Source organism: Propithecus coquereli, unplaced genomic scaffold (assembly GCF_000956105.1).
Source record: "Propithecus coquereli isolate 6110/MARCELLA unplaced genomic scaffold, Pcoq_1.0 Scaffold232, whole genome shotgun sequence".
Lineage (NCBI taxonomy): Eukaryota > Metazoa > Chordata > Mammalia > Primates > Indriidae > Propithecus > Propithecus coquereli.
In genome coordinates this window covers 1,359,683-1,377,381 of record NW_012147864.1, presented here as the reverse complement: position 1 = coordinate 1,377,381, position 17,699 = coordinate 1,359,683, and the positions used below count along the sequence as shown (strand labels likewise).

The 17,699-nt window shown below is 39.2% G+C and overlaps 1 protein-coding gene across 3 annotated transcripts in view; it reads left to right on the top strand.

The window, feature by feature from the left end:
* The window catches only part of SEC24D (SEC24 family member D), an 84,593-nt gene that overhangs the window by 6,600 nt on the left and 60,294 nt on the right, over positions 1-17,699 (top strand). For 2 of the 3 annotated variants that reach the window (XM_012645477.1, XM_012645475.1), the window contains exons 3-6: positions 4,932-5,061; positions 11,133-11,281; positions 12,497-12,784; positions 13,081-13,208. In XM_012645477.1, coding sequence (XP_012500931.1) covers positions 4,932-5,061; positions 11,133-11,281; positions 12,497-12,784; positions 13,081-13,208 — 695 coding nt within the window. Of the gene's footprint in view, positions 1-3,738; positions 3,771-4,931; positions 5,062-11,132; positions 11,282-12,496; positions 12,785-13,080; positions 13,209-17,699 lie in introns of those variants that run through there. The other variant, XM_012645476.1, reaches the window with a different exon arrangement.

The window sequence follows — 17,699 nt, the reverse complement described above, 5'->3', positions numbered from 1 at the left end:
CAAAACACTCTGGTATTTACCAATATTTTAAAAAGCAGAATTTGTTGGATTAAATCCTTCATGCTTTAATTTAAGCCTCTTTTTTCTTCTTTATCTCAGATGGATAATCAGGCTATTCTATTCTGTGTAAAATACCTTTCTGTAAATTATGTTGTTTTTGTTTAATTATTTAAAGTTTTCACCAAATTACTCCAGCCTCTATTTCTCTGTGCTGAATAACCTTAGACACCTTAATTTTTAGTCACTATGCATCGTCTTGTCTAGTCTTTTGGTGATCCTCTTGTTAGTTTTCTAACAGATACAGGCTACCTAGTTATAGTTCCTCGAAGTATTATTAATAATATCTGTTCCACCATAGATCTGACCAGTGCCAACTCTTGCTTTGTATTTCTCCCATACCATATCTCCATTTATACCTATTCATTGTGTTTTTGTAATTCTGCCACTATGTAGTAACTTACTTAACAGATTTAGTGAGTGAGCAAAATAGTTGTGATATAACAACAAATAAAATAAACCTAACCTCAGTCCTTATAAGGACATGCTTCTGTAGTGGGAAATGCATTAAACAAATTAACAATTACAATGCAGTGGTGCTGTCATAAAGGAAGTGGAGGGGGTGGCGGGGGCACCTAACCAAGACTTAGCAGGGAAGGGAATCTTTCTGAAGGGAAATGACCTGAAAGATGAGTATGAGTTGCCAGGCAGGGAGGCAATTTGTTGGGGTTGTAGAGGTGGCACTTTTGATGACCCGCAAAGACATTCACCGTGGCTGGGGTGTGGCGTGTGAGCAGTGAAAGATGCTATTAGAGTGGAAAGTGGGACCATCTTAAGGAATTTAGACTTTATTGTAAGGGCAGTAGGGTGCCACTGAAGGATCATGATGCAACATGCATTTTAGAAAGAGCTACACAGCACATTAGAAAGTGGAGAAGGAATTAGGGCTAGGCATACTGCTCTCTGGAGCAGGGTTCCTCAGCCTCGGCACTGTTGACATTTGGGGCCAACTAATTCTTTGTCGCGTGTGGGGGTGAGGGTGCTGTCCTGGGCATTGTAGGATATTTATGAGCATCCTTGGCCTCTACCCACCAGATGCCAGTAGTACCTCCCCTACCTTCTGGGAGTCGTGGCAACCAAAATGTCCCAGACACTGCCAAACCTCTTTTTAGGGGCAAAATCACCCCTGGTTGAGGATTGCTAGTCAATCCTGAGTGTCAAGAAGTATTAATGTCCTGGAACTGGCCAGTGCCAACTCTTGCCTTGTATTTCTCCCATACCATATCTCCATTTATGCCTATTCATTATGTTTTTGTAATTCTGCCACTATGTAGTAACTTATTTAACAGATTTAGTGAATGAGCAAAATAGTTGTGGTGATATAACAACAAATAAAATAAACCTAACCTCAGTCCTTATAAGGACATGCTTCTCTAGTGGGAAATGCATTAAACAAATTAATGCATGTGTTGATAATGCTCCAAATAAGTCTTATGTGAGTACGCCACCCAGCACAGTGCTCCAGGAACCACAGCCGTTACGATTCTGTCCATGTAATAGGGGCTTATCTTTGTTCATTTTAGGTAAACTTCTCCCACCCCTCTGACCACCCCCATGTGGTTTTTAATTTTGATTTTCGTTGTCAGAGCCAGGACCAAATTTAAGGAATACTTTTCTGTGATGTGGTTTTGATAAGGGCTCCTCTGCTGAAACGATCCCCTCCAGTGGAAAGGGATTTGTTAAAGGGGACCAGGAAGCAAAGCTGGTACTAGAGAAGGCAGAGAACCAGATTCAGGCCTGTGTGGTCCATGAAGATGCACAGCCCCACACAGGCCCTTTCTAGTCAGAAGTCATCGCTTTTCCACCCGGAAGAACCATCTCTGCCACCATGCTGGCCAGAGGCTCCCAGAGGTGTGTTGCTTTGCTGAATTCAGAGCACATGGCAACCCAAACGGTCAGGGAGTCTGGGAAATGAAGTTTCCACCTTTCCAGTCCAGGGCCATACAGAAAGGAAGCCAGAGAGGGATTGGAACTGCCATTGACTTAACTAGTCTGTAATATCTGCCACTGTATTCAGGACCAATTTGTGATCTTAGGTATTTTTCCTTTGGCTTAAGCACAGTTAGTTCATTCTCACTGTGTGGTGTTTATTATTAAAATTCTCATACTATTCCATTTATATAAAGAACTTAATTTTCTTTGTGTCTGATCACTTTTGAAAATGCTAATAACGTGGCTGGGGAAGGCTATGACTTTGCAGATATCAACGATACTGGCTTCTCTTTGCCCCAGGAATGGAGTCCAAATGACACACAGGACTTTGCAGTCTGACCACAACAAACCTGGATAACCTCTGCTTCGGCCACTTCCCTCCACAGTCTCTCCACACTGAGCCTTTTCCCAGTTCCTGGTCATGCTCTCCTCTCTCGCATCTGGCTCGAGCTTTGCCTTCTGACTGGCGTCCCTCCTGTCCTCTATACTAAGAAAACTCCTGCTTGTCTTAGAGATTCAGCTCCAGCAGTCCCCTCCTCTGTGACTCTTGCAGAGTCCCTCTGTGTAGTAGAGCACTCACTACGTGGCATGTAATGGTTTGTTTACATGGTTGTCTCTTCCCTAAATGCCTTAAAGCCATGTTGAATGGATGTTGAATAAGGAGTTTGAATCATTCTTATAGAGTTGATTCCCCAAAATAAAAGGGAGAGTACATTTTAGTAAGATTGGTGTATAACAGTTCTGCTTGGGTGTATTGGAACTGTTTTTTGATTCTCCGGACATATGGGGATTGTTGATGAAAATTGCTATTAACCTATTTATTTTAAAAAAAGAATATTTTTCTGTTTCTTATAGTGCATGGAATTAACCTGAAAATATTTTAGTGCTACTGTTGTGGATTTTCTACGTTTGTCCAAAATTATGTTTTAAAAATGAAAATACAAGTGTGCATGTAGTTACAGTATGTGTGTATAAATGTATACACATATATGCTTATGTGTATGTGTGTGTATGTATATATATGTGTGCGTATATATATATATATATATAGAGAGAGAGAGAGAGAGAGAGAGAGAGACACAGAGAGAGAGAGAGAGACAGAGAGAAAGAGAGAGACAGAGAGAGAGTTAGGATAAAAATGCTTGAAAAAAGCAGAGCAGGGGCTATGGCCAGGGGAAAGGAAATAATTGTTCTGGATGCTGTCATATCCATTGCCTCATTTCATTCTCAGAGCAATTCTTGGAGATAGGGGATATTTTTGCCATGACATGGTATTACAAGTTGAAAAATAAAAAGTATCTTGTCAGAGTCACAGCTGTTAAATGGTAGGGAAGGAATTCAAACCCAGATCTGTGACTGCAAGTCTCATGTTTTTCTAACGTTGCTGAGTTTGAGGTTTAAAACCTTTTTTATTGTTTAGAGAAGGAGTCTTGCGATGTTGCCCAGGCTGGACTCTAACTCTGGGCTAGAGTGATCTTACACCTTGGCCTCCCGAGTAGATGGCATTACAGACGCATGCCACCACCCCCAGTTGGGGTTTAGAACTTTATGTAAAAATGTAATTCTATAAGAATAAGATATGTTGGAAATGGTAGTAAATGAAAATTGTTAAATAAAATTATGACTTTAGAATTAATGTAAAAATTTTCCTCAGTTTAAGGAACCCTGTTTTAAGAGAAGAAACCTTTGAAAAGTTTCAAGACTATTATTCATGAAAACTGGCCTTTCACTGATTACTGTCATTCTAGATTACCCAGACATCTGAAAGTGCCCTCTCGAAGGTATTCTGATGACAATATGAGAAACTCTTCCTGGGTGACTGCAGGTCGTCCAGTCAGTCCCTTTCTGTCTGAGGGAATAAACTCTCTGGAGGGAGATAACAGGAGAAAGGAGGTGTTGGCATGGAGTACCCTCATGTGGTCCTGTGCACGGGTGCATGGCAGGCAGCTAGGAGGTCCTCAGTGACCTTGCCAGAGAAGAGGGTGGGGTCAAAAGTAAATTGAATAGGCTGGGCCACAAACAAGCAGGGTGGAAGTAGAAAGAGCAAATAGAAGAATTGTACTTCTCTTTTTCTTCTAAGACGCTAGAAGAAGTCTCACAGGTAATGTAGTCTAAGCTTTTCATTTTGCCCAGAGAATACTGAGGTCCTCGAAGATAAGCTGCCTGCCCAGGGCCACACAGCTACTAGGAAGTGGCCATGTGGACCTGGAACTGCTTACCCAAGCCCAGGCATTTTCCTACCGCAATTTCTCTAGAAGAAAAGAGAAAAATGTTTGAAGACAGTTCCAAAGAGAAACCTTTAAGGATCTCTGAGAAGAGCTTATAAATGAAAATGGTCATTAATGGCATGTGATCCCATCTTTTGTCCAAGTGGGTGTGATGGCTTGAGCAGCCCCCCGACTGCTATCACCCAACTATTTAGGACTCTGGGAAAGTTATTAAGCAAAGGATGTGCTCAGGATTTTTAGAAAAACAGATCCTACTCTCTGTTTGCTTCCTCATGCTGTCACTCAGAGGTGTTTTCAGTAGTCTTTTTTTTTTTTTTAAATTCTGGAATGCTTTGCCATACCTCTTACTGTTTGTTCCGGATTTAGTTTCTGACATCCAACATTTTTCATTGTGTTTTCTAGTATTCTTTGTGTGGTAGTATGCTCTATCAAGGTGCCTTGATCACATGCAAAGATTATTTTTGTTTTAGTAGTTTAGTGTTAAAATGATTCCTTGCTTTTCTGCTCTTTTATCATTGTGACAGTCAAATACCTCTGCCGGAGCCTGGCAGTGACAGGTCTGAAGGCAAGGGTTAAAGCAAGCCTGGAGGAGATCTTGTCCTAGCCCATTTGTTTCCCTCTTCTCCCACCTTGTTTTTATTTTTAACCTGATGTCTTCATGTCATCTCTCTTCATACTTTGATACACTTCTAAATTCATGCCCCTCCCTTGCAGGTGTGATGAAGCCAGCAGGGCCTTTGGGGGCTGCTGCCCCTGGGGCGATGCTGCCTCCGGGCCCTCCACCGTCTGGACCCCATCAGTTTGGCCAGAATGGAGCTCATGCCTCAGGTCATCCTCCCCAAAGGTAAGCTGGGTAGATTCGAGCCTTCATTTGTATATTCTACTCAAACAGTCTCAGAAATACCTGTTAAACTTGCATGTTTATAGGTTGAAAGTTTGACCTCTTGATAACATCTACATTCTTGAAAAGATCTATTGAAAAACTGCCCTAGGGAACAAAGCATTTAAAAAAATGTTAGGAGGGGAAAAAACATTAGTAGATATTTAAACATAGATCAGAAATTACTTGTGTCAATACCACACCTTTTAGTTTTGAGTTATATTCAGTTTATTTTAGAATTTTCTATTAATGTCTAATTCCTTCAGATGCCTATGGGCTTTATTCCTCAATAAAATTTTGAATTACCCTATTTTCTTGGATCCTTAATAGAACTGAGCTTAGTGCCAATAGGTGCTTAATAAATATTTTAAATTAAATCAGTTTGTGGCCAATGGTGAAGTCTGAGAGTTTGATGTGAAAGGCACAGTGATGCCAGTGAAGGACTCTGAAAAGGAAGAGCTGTAGTAAAACAACACGCAAACAGATCTTGTGTTTGTGTTTGCAGTAAATTGAGGAAGGGAAAAATTGGAAGCAGGCCTGGAGAAGCCAGGCTATGAAATATATGAAATATTTAGAGCCTGCGACCCACTAGGCACTGTTCCCTGGGCAGGGAGCCAGCGTCACACCTTCCCTGTTAGAAACCCCGTCATTGCTTGTCCTGCCAGGTGTTGCTGCCCAGAGCCACAGTGCCAAGCTCTAGGCAGTGTTTACCTTGGAGCTTCTCCAAGGATTACCTAGAGACTTAATTTCTCAGGTTCCTTTCCCGGGTGGCTAGGGGCGGGGACATAACCCCTAAATGTAAATCTGGACCCTGCTAGTGGTGAAGCATTTAGTCATTGCCTTTTAAGAAGCCTGTCCTCCTCCATAGTAGGAAAACTCCCTCTGGGATTTTTTAAATCATCAGGTTAATTCTCTTATCTGGCATTTGTGAGTTTGATACTTGCTGGCTTTCGTTTGTCCTGATAACATTTGCCACTGAAGTGAGAGCTGTGGGATGCAGTGGAAGGTTAAAGCAGGAAACAGAGGATGAGTCTAATTTGGTCTAAGTGTGATTGTGGTTTGAGCTCAGAGCAGGAAGTCAAAGGCCTTGTCAAGACCTGACCCCGCTGCCCTCAGTCTCAAAAGAGCGAAGCTAGGAAGGGCTGGAGAGGGAGCCCAAAGACTAGCACCAGGAAGCCTCTTCTGGTGAAGGCAGTTAACTAGCTGTGGTTGCTGGTGAAGTTCCTTGGCCTCACCAGGCCTTAGTTTCCTCACTTGTAAAATGAGAAGAAGAAAGAATTCTCAGTCCAGAAGTAAAGGGGGGAAGATACGGAAAAATTCATCGTTGTGAACTTCCAGGCATTGCAATGTTTTTACAAAGAAATGCAAAGATTGAACAGCTGGCTTAAAGTTTAGAAAAGGTTTGGGTCACTGGTATTAGCCTGGATTGGATTGATCTTTTTGGTTTATTGACCTTGGTTTCGCTTGAATCAAATTGCTTAGGAGTAAGTAAATCATGGGCTTTGCCTTCAAGCAGACCCGGACTGTGTGGTTGTGAGCTCAGCACAGCGTCTGGCTCAGGAAGGGCATAGACCCTCGAGACAGGACGTGTTTGTTAATCTTGGCCCAGGCAGACACTAGATGGACAAGTTACTTAACCTCTATGTGTCTTGGTTTGCTCATGACAACTGTAACAATAATATGTGGTTGTGAGGGTTTTGATGACTAATGTATGCAGAGTACCCACGAAGGACTCTACACAGGTTCGTGGCTACCAGTACTATTTCCACTGAATATGCAAAGTCTGCTGTCTGTAGCTTGTCCTTCCATAGAACTCAATCTGGTTACTCATGACAACTCAATCTCCTTTTATTATTATTCCTGGGGAAGCTTGCTACAAATTGGATACTGAATTGAAGGTTGGAATTGGAGCTAAAAAGGAAAAGTCAGGGAAAAGTGTAGTGTTTCAGGCTAAGCCTCCATGGTTACCGTGCTACCTTGCCCTCATGAGACACATTTCTGTGTGTCTGGTGCAATTCAAGGGCAGAGTATGCAGCGATCGCACAGGTGAATCACACCAGTCTGATGCATGAGACTGTCAAAAGAGCATAGCTGGTGTATGCCCTTTTTTGTGGATTCTAGCATTTCATCTCCATCATTCTTACTTAAAAGATCAATCGAAGAAATCCCTTAATTTTTATCATATTAAACTATCAAATAAAAATAAGATATAATTCAGTCACTATGTTGATTTGAATTTAAAATGTAAAAAAGTATAAAATGTAAAAAAAATTTTATTTAAAAAATATTATTTTGAATATGATGTTTCATAAAATTTTCCTTTGTTCTTTTGATCTTGGCTGAGGAAGAATAAATATCTTAAACTTGTAAGTAGTACTGGAGTTATTGTTTACCGAAAGCTCAGCACTTGCCCCCAAGGCCGCATCAGAAGAATGAGGACAAGTGGTTTGAGGAGCAGGAAAGAGGAGTTTATTACTTTGCTGGCAAAGGAGGAGATTGGAGACTCCTGTCTGAAATCCCATAGTCCTAATAATAAGCAGAAATGCAGAGCTTTTAAAGGGTGGGTTCTCAGCTTCAGGCAGTTGCTATTTAACTATAGTTAATGATCCTGATTCCCATAGCCTCTGAAGACAATTCTGTGACCACTGTCCAGGACCTCTCTCTGCCAAGTTAGGGCTGGGCCATCTCCTATAGCATAAAGAACAAAAGACTTACCCTGCCCCTCCCAAACACTGGCCTGAGGCAGGGATGCAGGTGTTAGTTCTCAAAAAGGACTGGAAGATGTGTTAAAGAGACAGAAAATATTTTTACCATTTTTTCAGGCTATTCCCTCTGTTATATATGCTCCACTGCCAATATTTCCCTTCCATACCTGTGGGAGGAAGGCTGACTAATCTGTTACATTATCTACGTGGGGTTACGGCTGGGTGGGATTAATCTATTAAATAAAATCCATAACCTAAAAATCCATTTTTTAATTATAAGGGAAAAAGTCAATTAGTCAATTGTAAGTGGTCTATTTTGACCAGGAAATTGTGAATTGGAGGGAACAGGGGACTTGGCTTCCCAAGTTGAAGCTGATGCATGTGAATCTACCAAGAAATTCATTTCAATGAAAAAGGAGGGAGCAATAAAAATAAGAGAAATAGCTGTTTTTTCTTTAAATTTTTTTTAGTGTGAAAAACAATGGTAAGATTTGGCAGAGCTTTTATTTTCTGTACTCTGTGGGCTGAGTATTTAAAATCTACATTTTGTTTCAATCAAATCTTGGAAAATTTGGCACCTTATCTCTACATACATAAACTTTGCTTGTATCTCATTTCTTATGTAATTTGTCGCAAACTTGAAAGTAGGGAGTTTTTAAACTTGAACAGGCCACAGACAACTGTGTCAACTCTGCAGAGGATTGGGGTTAAGTTGAGGCTAAATTTTCATGTTTTATTAATCATCTGATAGTGATTCATTTGATTTCTTTTTGATGGCGAATCTGCCCTGTTCTGACATTCAATAAAACAAGTTAAAATATATAATTGAATGTTTCTCAGTCCAGAAACATGTTAAATGAAGGTAATTACCATGAGAAATGTTTAACTCTGTATGGTTCTTAATTTTAACCACATTACATTTATAGCAGAGAAAGGGATCATTCTGTTTCACCTGCTCTTTTGTACAATTTGAAAGCTGAGAGCTACGGAGAAGAGGTGTGCCTGTGGTCACACGCTGGGTCTCTACGCTCGGGATGGGAGGAGCAGGATTCTCACCTAAATTTTGATACCCACATGATGTGTGACTTTGGATAGACTAATTTAGTAAAGTAATGAAATTGAAAACTGTTAAACCAATTTGTATGTTTTAAATATTCTGCTATGTGAAGATTTTTGTTAGGCATTTAATAATATTTTTATTTTTACATTCATAATATTGCTTTTAAAAACCAAATCTGTTTAAGACTTACCATTTTTAAGTTGGTCAGGAAGAAATTATTTATTTGAATTTCTGAAGGCTCACTCCCAGGACACACAATAAACACTGAATGATAAGTAGGCATTTATGGATTGAAAGCATAGTAGCTGGTGATTATACTTTCTCTCATTCTGTAAGTCAAAATAGTACTTGAGGCTGCTTGTGTCATAACTCCTATTTGAATTATATTTTGTCCTACCTGTATTTTTTATGTAAAAAATTATTCATAGAATTTTATGTTTTAAAAATATTGTTGAGGCCAGGAGTTTGAGATCAGCCTGATCAGCCTGTGAGTAGAGTAAGTAGAGTAAGACCGCATCTCTACTAAAAATAGAAAAATTAGCTATGCCTGGTAGCATGCGCCGGTAGTCACAGCTAGTGGGGAGGCTGAGGCAGGAGGATCGCTTGAGCCCAGGACTTTGAGGTTGCTGTGAACTGTGATGATGCCACTGCACTCTAGCCTGGGTGACAGAGAAAGACCCTGTCTCAAAACACAAAACAAAAATCCCCAAAATATTAACATTTGTGACACATCTTTGAAAATGGGGGGACTTTTTTTCTCCATGTTAACTGCTGTTTCCTCAGTTCCTACTTACCAGATCTAAGGTCTGGAACCAAACCTCACTGCGTCCACTCACATATTCTCATAGAATGTGTACATTCTGCCTGGGCATAATAGTATCCATCCCCCATGACTGAGTTTTAAAAAAAGACAAAAAAGCATTATTTCTTTACAAAAAGAATAGAAATGGATTTACAAAATAGTTCTTTAAGACAATTCTTGGAATCATTTTTCAGTAACCACAACATATTTTAAATGTGTTAAGCAAGACTACAGTTATACTTTGCCCTGTGTTTCATCACTGTCATTAATTAATTAGAGATATAAAGAAAACTTTTACTGTGAAAAGTTAACTTTGATTAACGGGTACGAATATATGGTTTGATGGAAGAAAGAAGACCTAGTGTTAGATCAGTAGGGTGACTATAGTTTACAGTACTCTATCGTATGTTTCAAAATAGCTAGAAGAGAGTAATTCAGATGGTTCTAGCATAAAGAAAAGACAAATATTTAAGGTGGTGGATGTCCCAAGTCCACTGATTTGATCTTTATAAATTATGTGAATGTATTAAATTATCACATGTACCCTGAAACTATGTGCATCTATTATGCATCAAGAAATTTATTATTGTGACCCTGCTACATATCTACAAAAAAGTAAACTTTTATATTTTCTATCTTTATTCAAATTTTTTTTCCAAAAAATATTTAAATCAAAAGATACTTAATCTGTGTTGGTCTTTTAAAAATTTTCTTTAGGAGAAGAATTTGACAATTTTGCTTAGCAATACTTTTGGGTTACCACATCTTTCATTATAACTTTATAATCGTTTATAATCAATTATCTCCTATAGGATAGGATACCTTGTACTTGTGCGTTGCATGGAAAGAGCATTTTCATCATTCATCTATTCAACACAAAGTGTGAGATAGCATTATTCTGGGATTGTACTTAATATCATGCAAAGTAATGGATTGAAGGTTAATTTTAAGGTTTATTTATAATAATTATTCAAACCAAGACATATGCAGAAAAACGACAAGACGAAATTAGTGTGATGTTTTGAAAAGTGCACTCGCTTAAGACCTGGGCAAAGCCTGGTCCCAGTGTTGTCACAGTAGGTTGTGGAACCGTAGGCAAGCCACGGGCCTCCCTCGGGCCCTGCTTCTGACCTCTCACGTGGCAGTCAGGGACAGAAGGCAAGACATGGGCCACTAGGGAAAGAGTTTCTAGTTTAAAGATGGAGAAGTTGAAATCAAAATATACCATTGGGAAAATTTAATTTTATTTAAAATTTAAAATTGATAAGAATCCTTAGTGTGACTCTAAGGCACAGATTAACATGATAGGAACTGTGTTCAGATGGTGGTTATTGTTTAATGCAAAATAAGGAAAAATAAACATACAGTAAGTTAAAAGTAAAGTGTGGTAAAGTTACTGACATTTGTTGTGTGTTATTTGCTTATGAGACTCTATGATATTGTTTAAAACCCTTTTTATCCCTCTCAGATTTCCAGGCCCTCCGCCTGTCAACAGTATGACATCCTCTTACGCGCCATACCAGCCCTCTGCACAGCCGTCCTACCCAGGGCCAGCGTCCGCTTCGCCCGTCAGCCAACTGGGCAGTCAGCTCAGCGCTCTGCAGATCAACAGCTACGGTAACAGCTTTGTTAGTGCCCACTGGCTGCCTTGGGTCATGGTTATGTTTAATGAGAAGTGTTTTCTTCATGTTTAAAATAGATGTAACTATGGCATACCATATTGAATTCGTATTTGGACATTTCTGTATAAAGCATCTATATTATGAATGGTTGTAATTAATTTTTTTCTGACCATGCTGCCATTTATTTCAACATAATTAACAGACCCTCAGAATACCTTACATTCAATGCTAGAACAATAAAAAACAAAAGAATGCTTACTTCACAAATAGACACTAGAACGGTGAAATTATTTTAAGAAATATGAGGGTATTTTAACCTTGTATTGTTTATTATGGGGCCCCACAACCAGAAATAAAATAGTGATTGTTTCAGAGTGCATTTTAATTCTGGGTTTCGATAGTGGGAAGAATGGAAGCTGGGATGTTGTGATGCAGAAAGTCAGAGAGGAAAGAGCTACCGAGATTTACGTCAGTAGAGATGCTGTCTACTCTGGAGTCGCAGAAATCGCCGCTGTGATGACAGCATAGTCAGCTGTTTATCTTGATGAAGAATGTTTCCATATTACTTAAAATTGGTTTTCTAGAAGTATCACTAAAAACCCCTCAGAATATTCTCTATCTTTCACTAATTTCAAAATGGATAAAGTCTCTGAAGAAGCAACTCAATTTCATATAATCAGAGAACGGAAAACGTAAACCTGGTTTTACGGTTGTTTCCGTGTGGTTGGAAACGTGCTGGCCCATCCCCTCCCTTGGGTTATTTCCACCTGGTTCCTAAATCTGATCAAGTCAAGCACAGGATGCAGATAATTTACTGAATGTGCAAGTTACCTGAGTGATGCTTGTTATGTAATAAAATTTTTTTCTATATGATTTTCTATATTTTGTACCAGATACAGATGCCTTACTGAATGCACATCTCATGTAAAGTTAATGCAACTGAGTTAAAATTTATCTTATTAATTTTTTCACTAAAATTATGAATGTTGCTTTTACCCTTTTAAAATTTTCTGATTGTATAAAATGCCCCAAATACCATTTGTATCACTTTCCAAATGAAGATTTCAATTTGTGGTTAAAAAACCAAAAAATGTATAAGGGTGCCTTCTTACTTTGTCAGGAAAACAGGCGTCTCTGTCGCGTACCTTGTAGAAGTCAGAGAGCTGAGCAGTTTTGGCGCTTAGGTGGGCTGATCTTCTTTCTCACACAGGTTCCTCCCAGCCTGGCATGGCTCCTCCCAGCCAGGGGCCCCCTGGCCCTCCTCTGTCAGCCTCAGCGTTCCAGAGCCCTCCACGACCTCCACAGCCATCTGTTCTGCAGCCTGGATCTCAGGTTCTCCCACCACCACCCACCACGCTAAACGGCCCTGGTGCCTCGGGCTTGCCGCCGCCGACGTACAGACAGGATGGGCTCCCTGGGCCTGCTCCTCCGAGTGCACAGTACCAGCCCCCGCCTCTTCCCGGCCAGGGCCTGGGCACTGGATACCCTCCGCAGCAGGGTAAGGCAGGCAGGTGCAGAGGATGGCCTGGGGTTACCTAGGGGAACCCTTAACTGGAATCAACTTTGCTCTTGTGTTACTAGTACCGATCACTTATTTTTAAGGGATGGGATAGTTTTTCAATAGTGTGGCAAGAGCAAAGAACTGGGAAACTGAAGACATTCACACTTGACTCCTGTCTTAATTAATAAGATGAAAAATACAGTGTTCTTGACTGAACAGCATAATATTGTCAATGAGTCTTACACATGGGACTTGGAACTATAGCCATTTCTTTCTAAACTTTTCCCGAGCAGCCAGCTCTGGCCCCCAGATGGCAGGCGCGCAGCTTTCCTACCCAGGAGGCTTCCCTGCAGGTCCTGCGCAAATGGCCGGCCTACCTCCGCCCCAGAAGAAGCTGGATCCTGACTCTATCCCTAGCCCAGTAAGTGCTCTTCCCACTCCCATAGGCTCCCTCACAAAGGAGCATTTTCCATTCATTGTTCTTAGAAACTCTTCCATGTGTTAGTGTTTATCTTGTCCTTAATCATAAAAGTTAGGAGATGCTCATCACACAGGAGAGGGCTTCCTTCCTCTACATTAATGTGTATGTATGGGGCAGGCATGGTAGGGATCTCCGTGAGACAACGGCCTGTAGTGTCAGCTCCATGAAGACAAGGATTTGCTTTTGTTAATTGCTGTGTTTCTAACACCTAGAAAAGGGCCTAGTACATTGTATGTATTTGCATATTTGTTGAGTAAATGAATGAATGAACAACAAAAGCAATAAGCAGTAGATGCTGTGATTCATCTAGGACCCTTAAAATACATATGTACAAATCAATCCAGTATTTATTTTTATCTTAAAAGTAATGAAATAGTGATGCCAGATGAAGCCTGTTTATGTTCCTATTACCAAAGTAACATGCTTTTGCTAACTAAACAAATTTCTTCCTTCTGGAAAGAAAGGTGTAAAATCATGTTTATTGATCTCCTGCTATATTCCAATCTTGAACTAGATGCTTATTGCAACCTTTTTGGATGGTGGTTTTAGCCACTTTTTGGAAAGTGAGGAAATTGGTGTCATCATCGGAATTCTTCCTCACTCCCTTTCTGCATCCATGAGGGGATTATTCAGTAATTGGGTGCTTCCTATTCCATTTACTCTCTTCAAAATTCAAATAATTGCTTTAAGCAACTTGCCTTATATGACACACACATCTTTTTTATCCCATATTCTTCTTGCTCATATATCTCAAGAGAATGGCTTTCCTTTTTGTCTCTTTTCTGATTTATTTTATGAACCCAGAATGCTCCATTCATAGCAGATAAGTGTGAATATAATTCTAGTGGCACATCTTCCGAAGAAAAAAGAGATCTATACTTTTCGAGGTAGCTTTGGCATTATCAATAATTACTGTCATTAAATCTAAACTTTTTAAGTACTGCATCACAGTCAAAACCTCTATTGAAGCTTATTTTTTATCTCTAAGCCTGTTTTTCAAAAACATGCATTTGAGGTAAATAAAAAAAAAGCTATAGTACATTTTAACAATTATTAAAACTTCTATAATATTTACTACTCTTTGTAGTATTCTAGGCAAGACATGGATTTAGAAATGTGATTACTACTTATAATATTGTTTCTTTGGGGATAGGGCTTTGTAAATTATAAAGGGATAATCTAAAAATCAATTTTGGGGGAATATAGAAGATTATGTTCAATATATAGGTTCAGTATATTAGGCACACTAATATATTCTCATGGTTTTTACCTTGCTTTCATATTTGATTTTTTGTTGGTTGAAATGATTGCAATAAATGTTGGTAATATAAAAACTAAGCTGGCCGTGCTGGCTCATGCCTGTAATCCCAGCTACTCAGGAGACTGAGTGGGGAGGATCGCTTGAGGCCAAGATTTCAAGACCAATCTGGGCAACATAGCAAGACCTCATCTCTACAAAAAATAAAAAAAAATATTTGAATGAACCCAATTAACTCTATGGTCAAAATATAGAGTATAATTATAGTGTTTTGATTTCTCTGTTTGCTTCTCCTCTCTGCCCATGGTAGCTGTTAGTCTCATCTGTGTCTGATCGTAGTTATGTTAGAAACACGTTTTGTATCTTAATTTAACAATAATTCGAATCCTATGAAATTAGGAAAGCAGATGTGTAGATTTAAAGGCAGGATAACTCTGTCACCAACATTCCATGAAACCAGTGGCGTCAGTGCCACCTGAGGCCAGGATGGGATGGGAGTGAAGAATAGAGAAAGTACCATTTCAAAGATTGGTGGAAGACAGTTTTCATATTATTAATGGTTTCTTTAGGAGTATGACACACCGTATATCCTTCAAAGTTCCTTATTCCAGTCTGGACATTTTTCCTGTTTCTCCATTTTTCCCCCTCTTCTTACCTTTCCCGCTTTTTCTCCTTCCATGTCTCTTTCTCCTATGAAGAAAGAGATGAGGGAAGGGAGAAGATAAAGAGGAAGATAATTATTAGGATTCCTTCCTGTTTTCTTTTTAACTCTATACTACTAAATTTTGTTCATAATTTTCATCCCCAGACAGTTAAAAGAGAAAGACAATTTTTTATCTCATATATTCTTCGACAGTGAGTTGACAAAACGTAGAGACTTTTGCCCCTGTTGATTTCTCTGCCATAGGCACAAGGCACGTGGGCATGCTTTGCGCTCTTTGTGTTGTACAGCTCCAGGAGCAGGATGCAGCAGGGAGACGTGAAAGGCAAGCTGGAGATCAGGAGGGATTTGAGGAGAAAAGTTAAGGTTTCCTTAGGTCAGGGGTGGGGAAGCTTCTCATGCTGGAAGGCCACATTAATTTGGCTGTAACCAAATAAGGCCACATTCCAGAAACTTCAATTAGATATACTTAAAAATGTACATTATTTTGTAAAAGTATAACTACTATGTACTTAATAATTCCAAAAAATGAAAACTAGTTGTTAATTTTAAAGTTAACTACTCTTTTAATGACTCTGTTGTGTCTGCTTTTTGTTGGAAAGTATTTGAATATTTGGTTGCAGCGTGGAGGTCCGCAGTTTCAGTCGATCCTCTAGTTGGGTATCAGTCATTTGTGACCTTAAGGGCATCTCGATTCGGGTTAGGTAGGAGAATGTAGATTCACAGCAATAAGTGGTTGAAAAGCAAGAAAGCATTTTTTGGGCCTGTTGCTGAGAGGTCGTATTCTACTGCATTTTTCCATGTTTCAATTGGATCTTTCTTAGCATCAAACAGTGACTTTAAAATGTCATCTACTGAGAGCTCAATCAGTTCCATCTGTAGTTCTTTAGGTGCCTTGGTGACGTCAACTAGGTGAGGCTGAAATGCTAATTTGAGTGTGATGTCATGATTCTCAAAGTCAGTGAACCTTTCATTGTGTTCTCCAATTAATAGGTCTATAACAGCTCCATATTCTTCATATGATTTGCATATATCCTCTTGCGTACCAGTGACCTTTGCTAACTAGGAAGAATGTTCATCTGAGATTTCCTTTTGAAGAAATGTTTTGAAAAAAGATAGCTTTTTTCAAAATGCTTGGATTTTTTGCCATGTATCATATATAGGCTTAGTTTTACCTTGCAAAGAAATATTCAAGTCATTTTGATTTGACATGATATCACACAGAAATGCTGCATTCCTATAGAAATCTTCTTTCAATAATTCACATTGCTGTTCTGTTCTTCATAAAATTTAACTATCTGTTTTCACAGAGATAAAATTTTGGCTGAGACCTATCCCAGCAATAGCCAATACATTTTAGAATGATATGGCAAATGCATATTGAATACCTCATCTGATGATGTTGTGTTGCATTTGCATGAATTTAGTTAACAGTACTTATAAGTTGTTGCAAAGCTACTTAACAAGCACAGAGATTTTGCTGATGCAAGATACAATGAAAAGAAATGAGAGCATTGGGATCTGTTAATACTCTTTTTATCTGTTCAATAAACCCTTCATGTTTTCCTGTCATGGAAGGTGCACTGTTGATACATACACTCACTAAATTTACCAAATTAAGTCCAACTTTATGACATTTATCTGGAAAGTTGTTGAAGATATCTATTCCCCATGTTCTGTTTGCTAGAGTGCCTGAAGTGAGTAACTCTTCATAGCAAAGAAAATCTTCTGTTATGACCTGAAGGAAGTATAAAACCTGCACCGAGTCAGTAGTATCAGTTGATTCATCCAAAGCGACTGAATAATACATATTTTCCTTTTGAAGTAGTGCATGAAGTTGTTCTGTTAAATTGAAGGATAATTCATGCTGCTGATCAGTTACAGTTCTCCTTGAAAGAGGCAGTTGTTTGTACTTTGAAATGTTGTCAGGGTCTAAGCATCCTACAAACTTCGGCAATGCGTTCTTTCACAATTTCTGCATCACTGAATGGCTTCCCTTTTTTCTCGCTTATATAAGCTACTTTATAAATTGCTTCAGTGGCATTATTTCCAGGTCTCATCGCTGCTTAAAAGAATTGTCTTTGCTTTTGCTTTTCATCTTTTAATTTCTGCAATACAATCTTTTGTACCTCTCACTCTAATTTAAAATATTTGTGGTCCTTATGAATGTTATAATGCTGATGAGCAATGAATTTCTTGTATTGCAGTATCACAAAGCAAGTAAACTATCTTATCTTTAGCAGAAACAAGATAATATTGCAATTCCCAATCCTCATTAAAAAATCTGTTTTCTTCCTTCAGCGTTCTCTTGTCTTCTTTGACATGATGGGATGTTAGGTAGACAGAATCAAAAAATACTGTAGAGCTGTGCAACTATTCACAAATTCCACTTCAAACAGAAACACAGTGCACTGCTGTCAAAAGCTGATAACAGACTGGCATACTTGACCCCCATAAACTCTCGCCAACGAGCTTTGTGTGGTAGTGGTGCCAGTCAGGCGGGGAAGTTAGA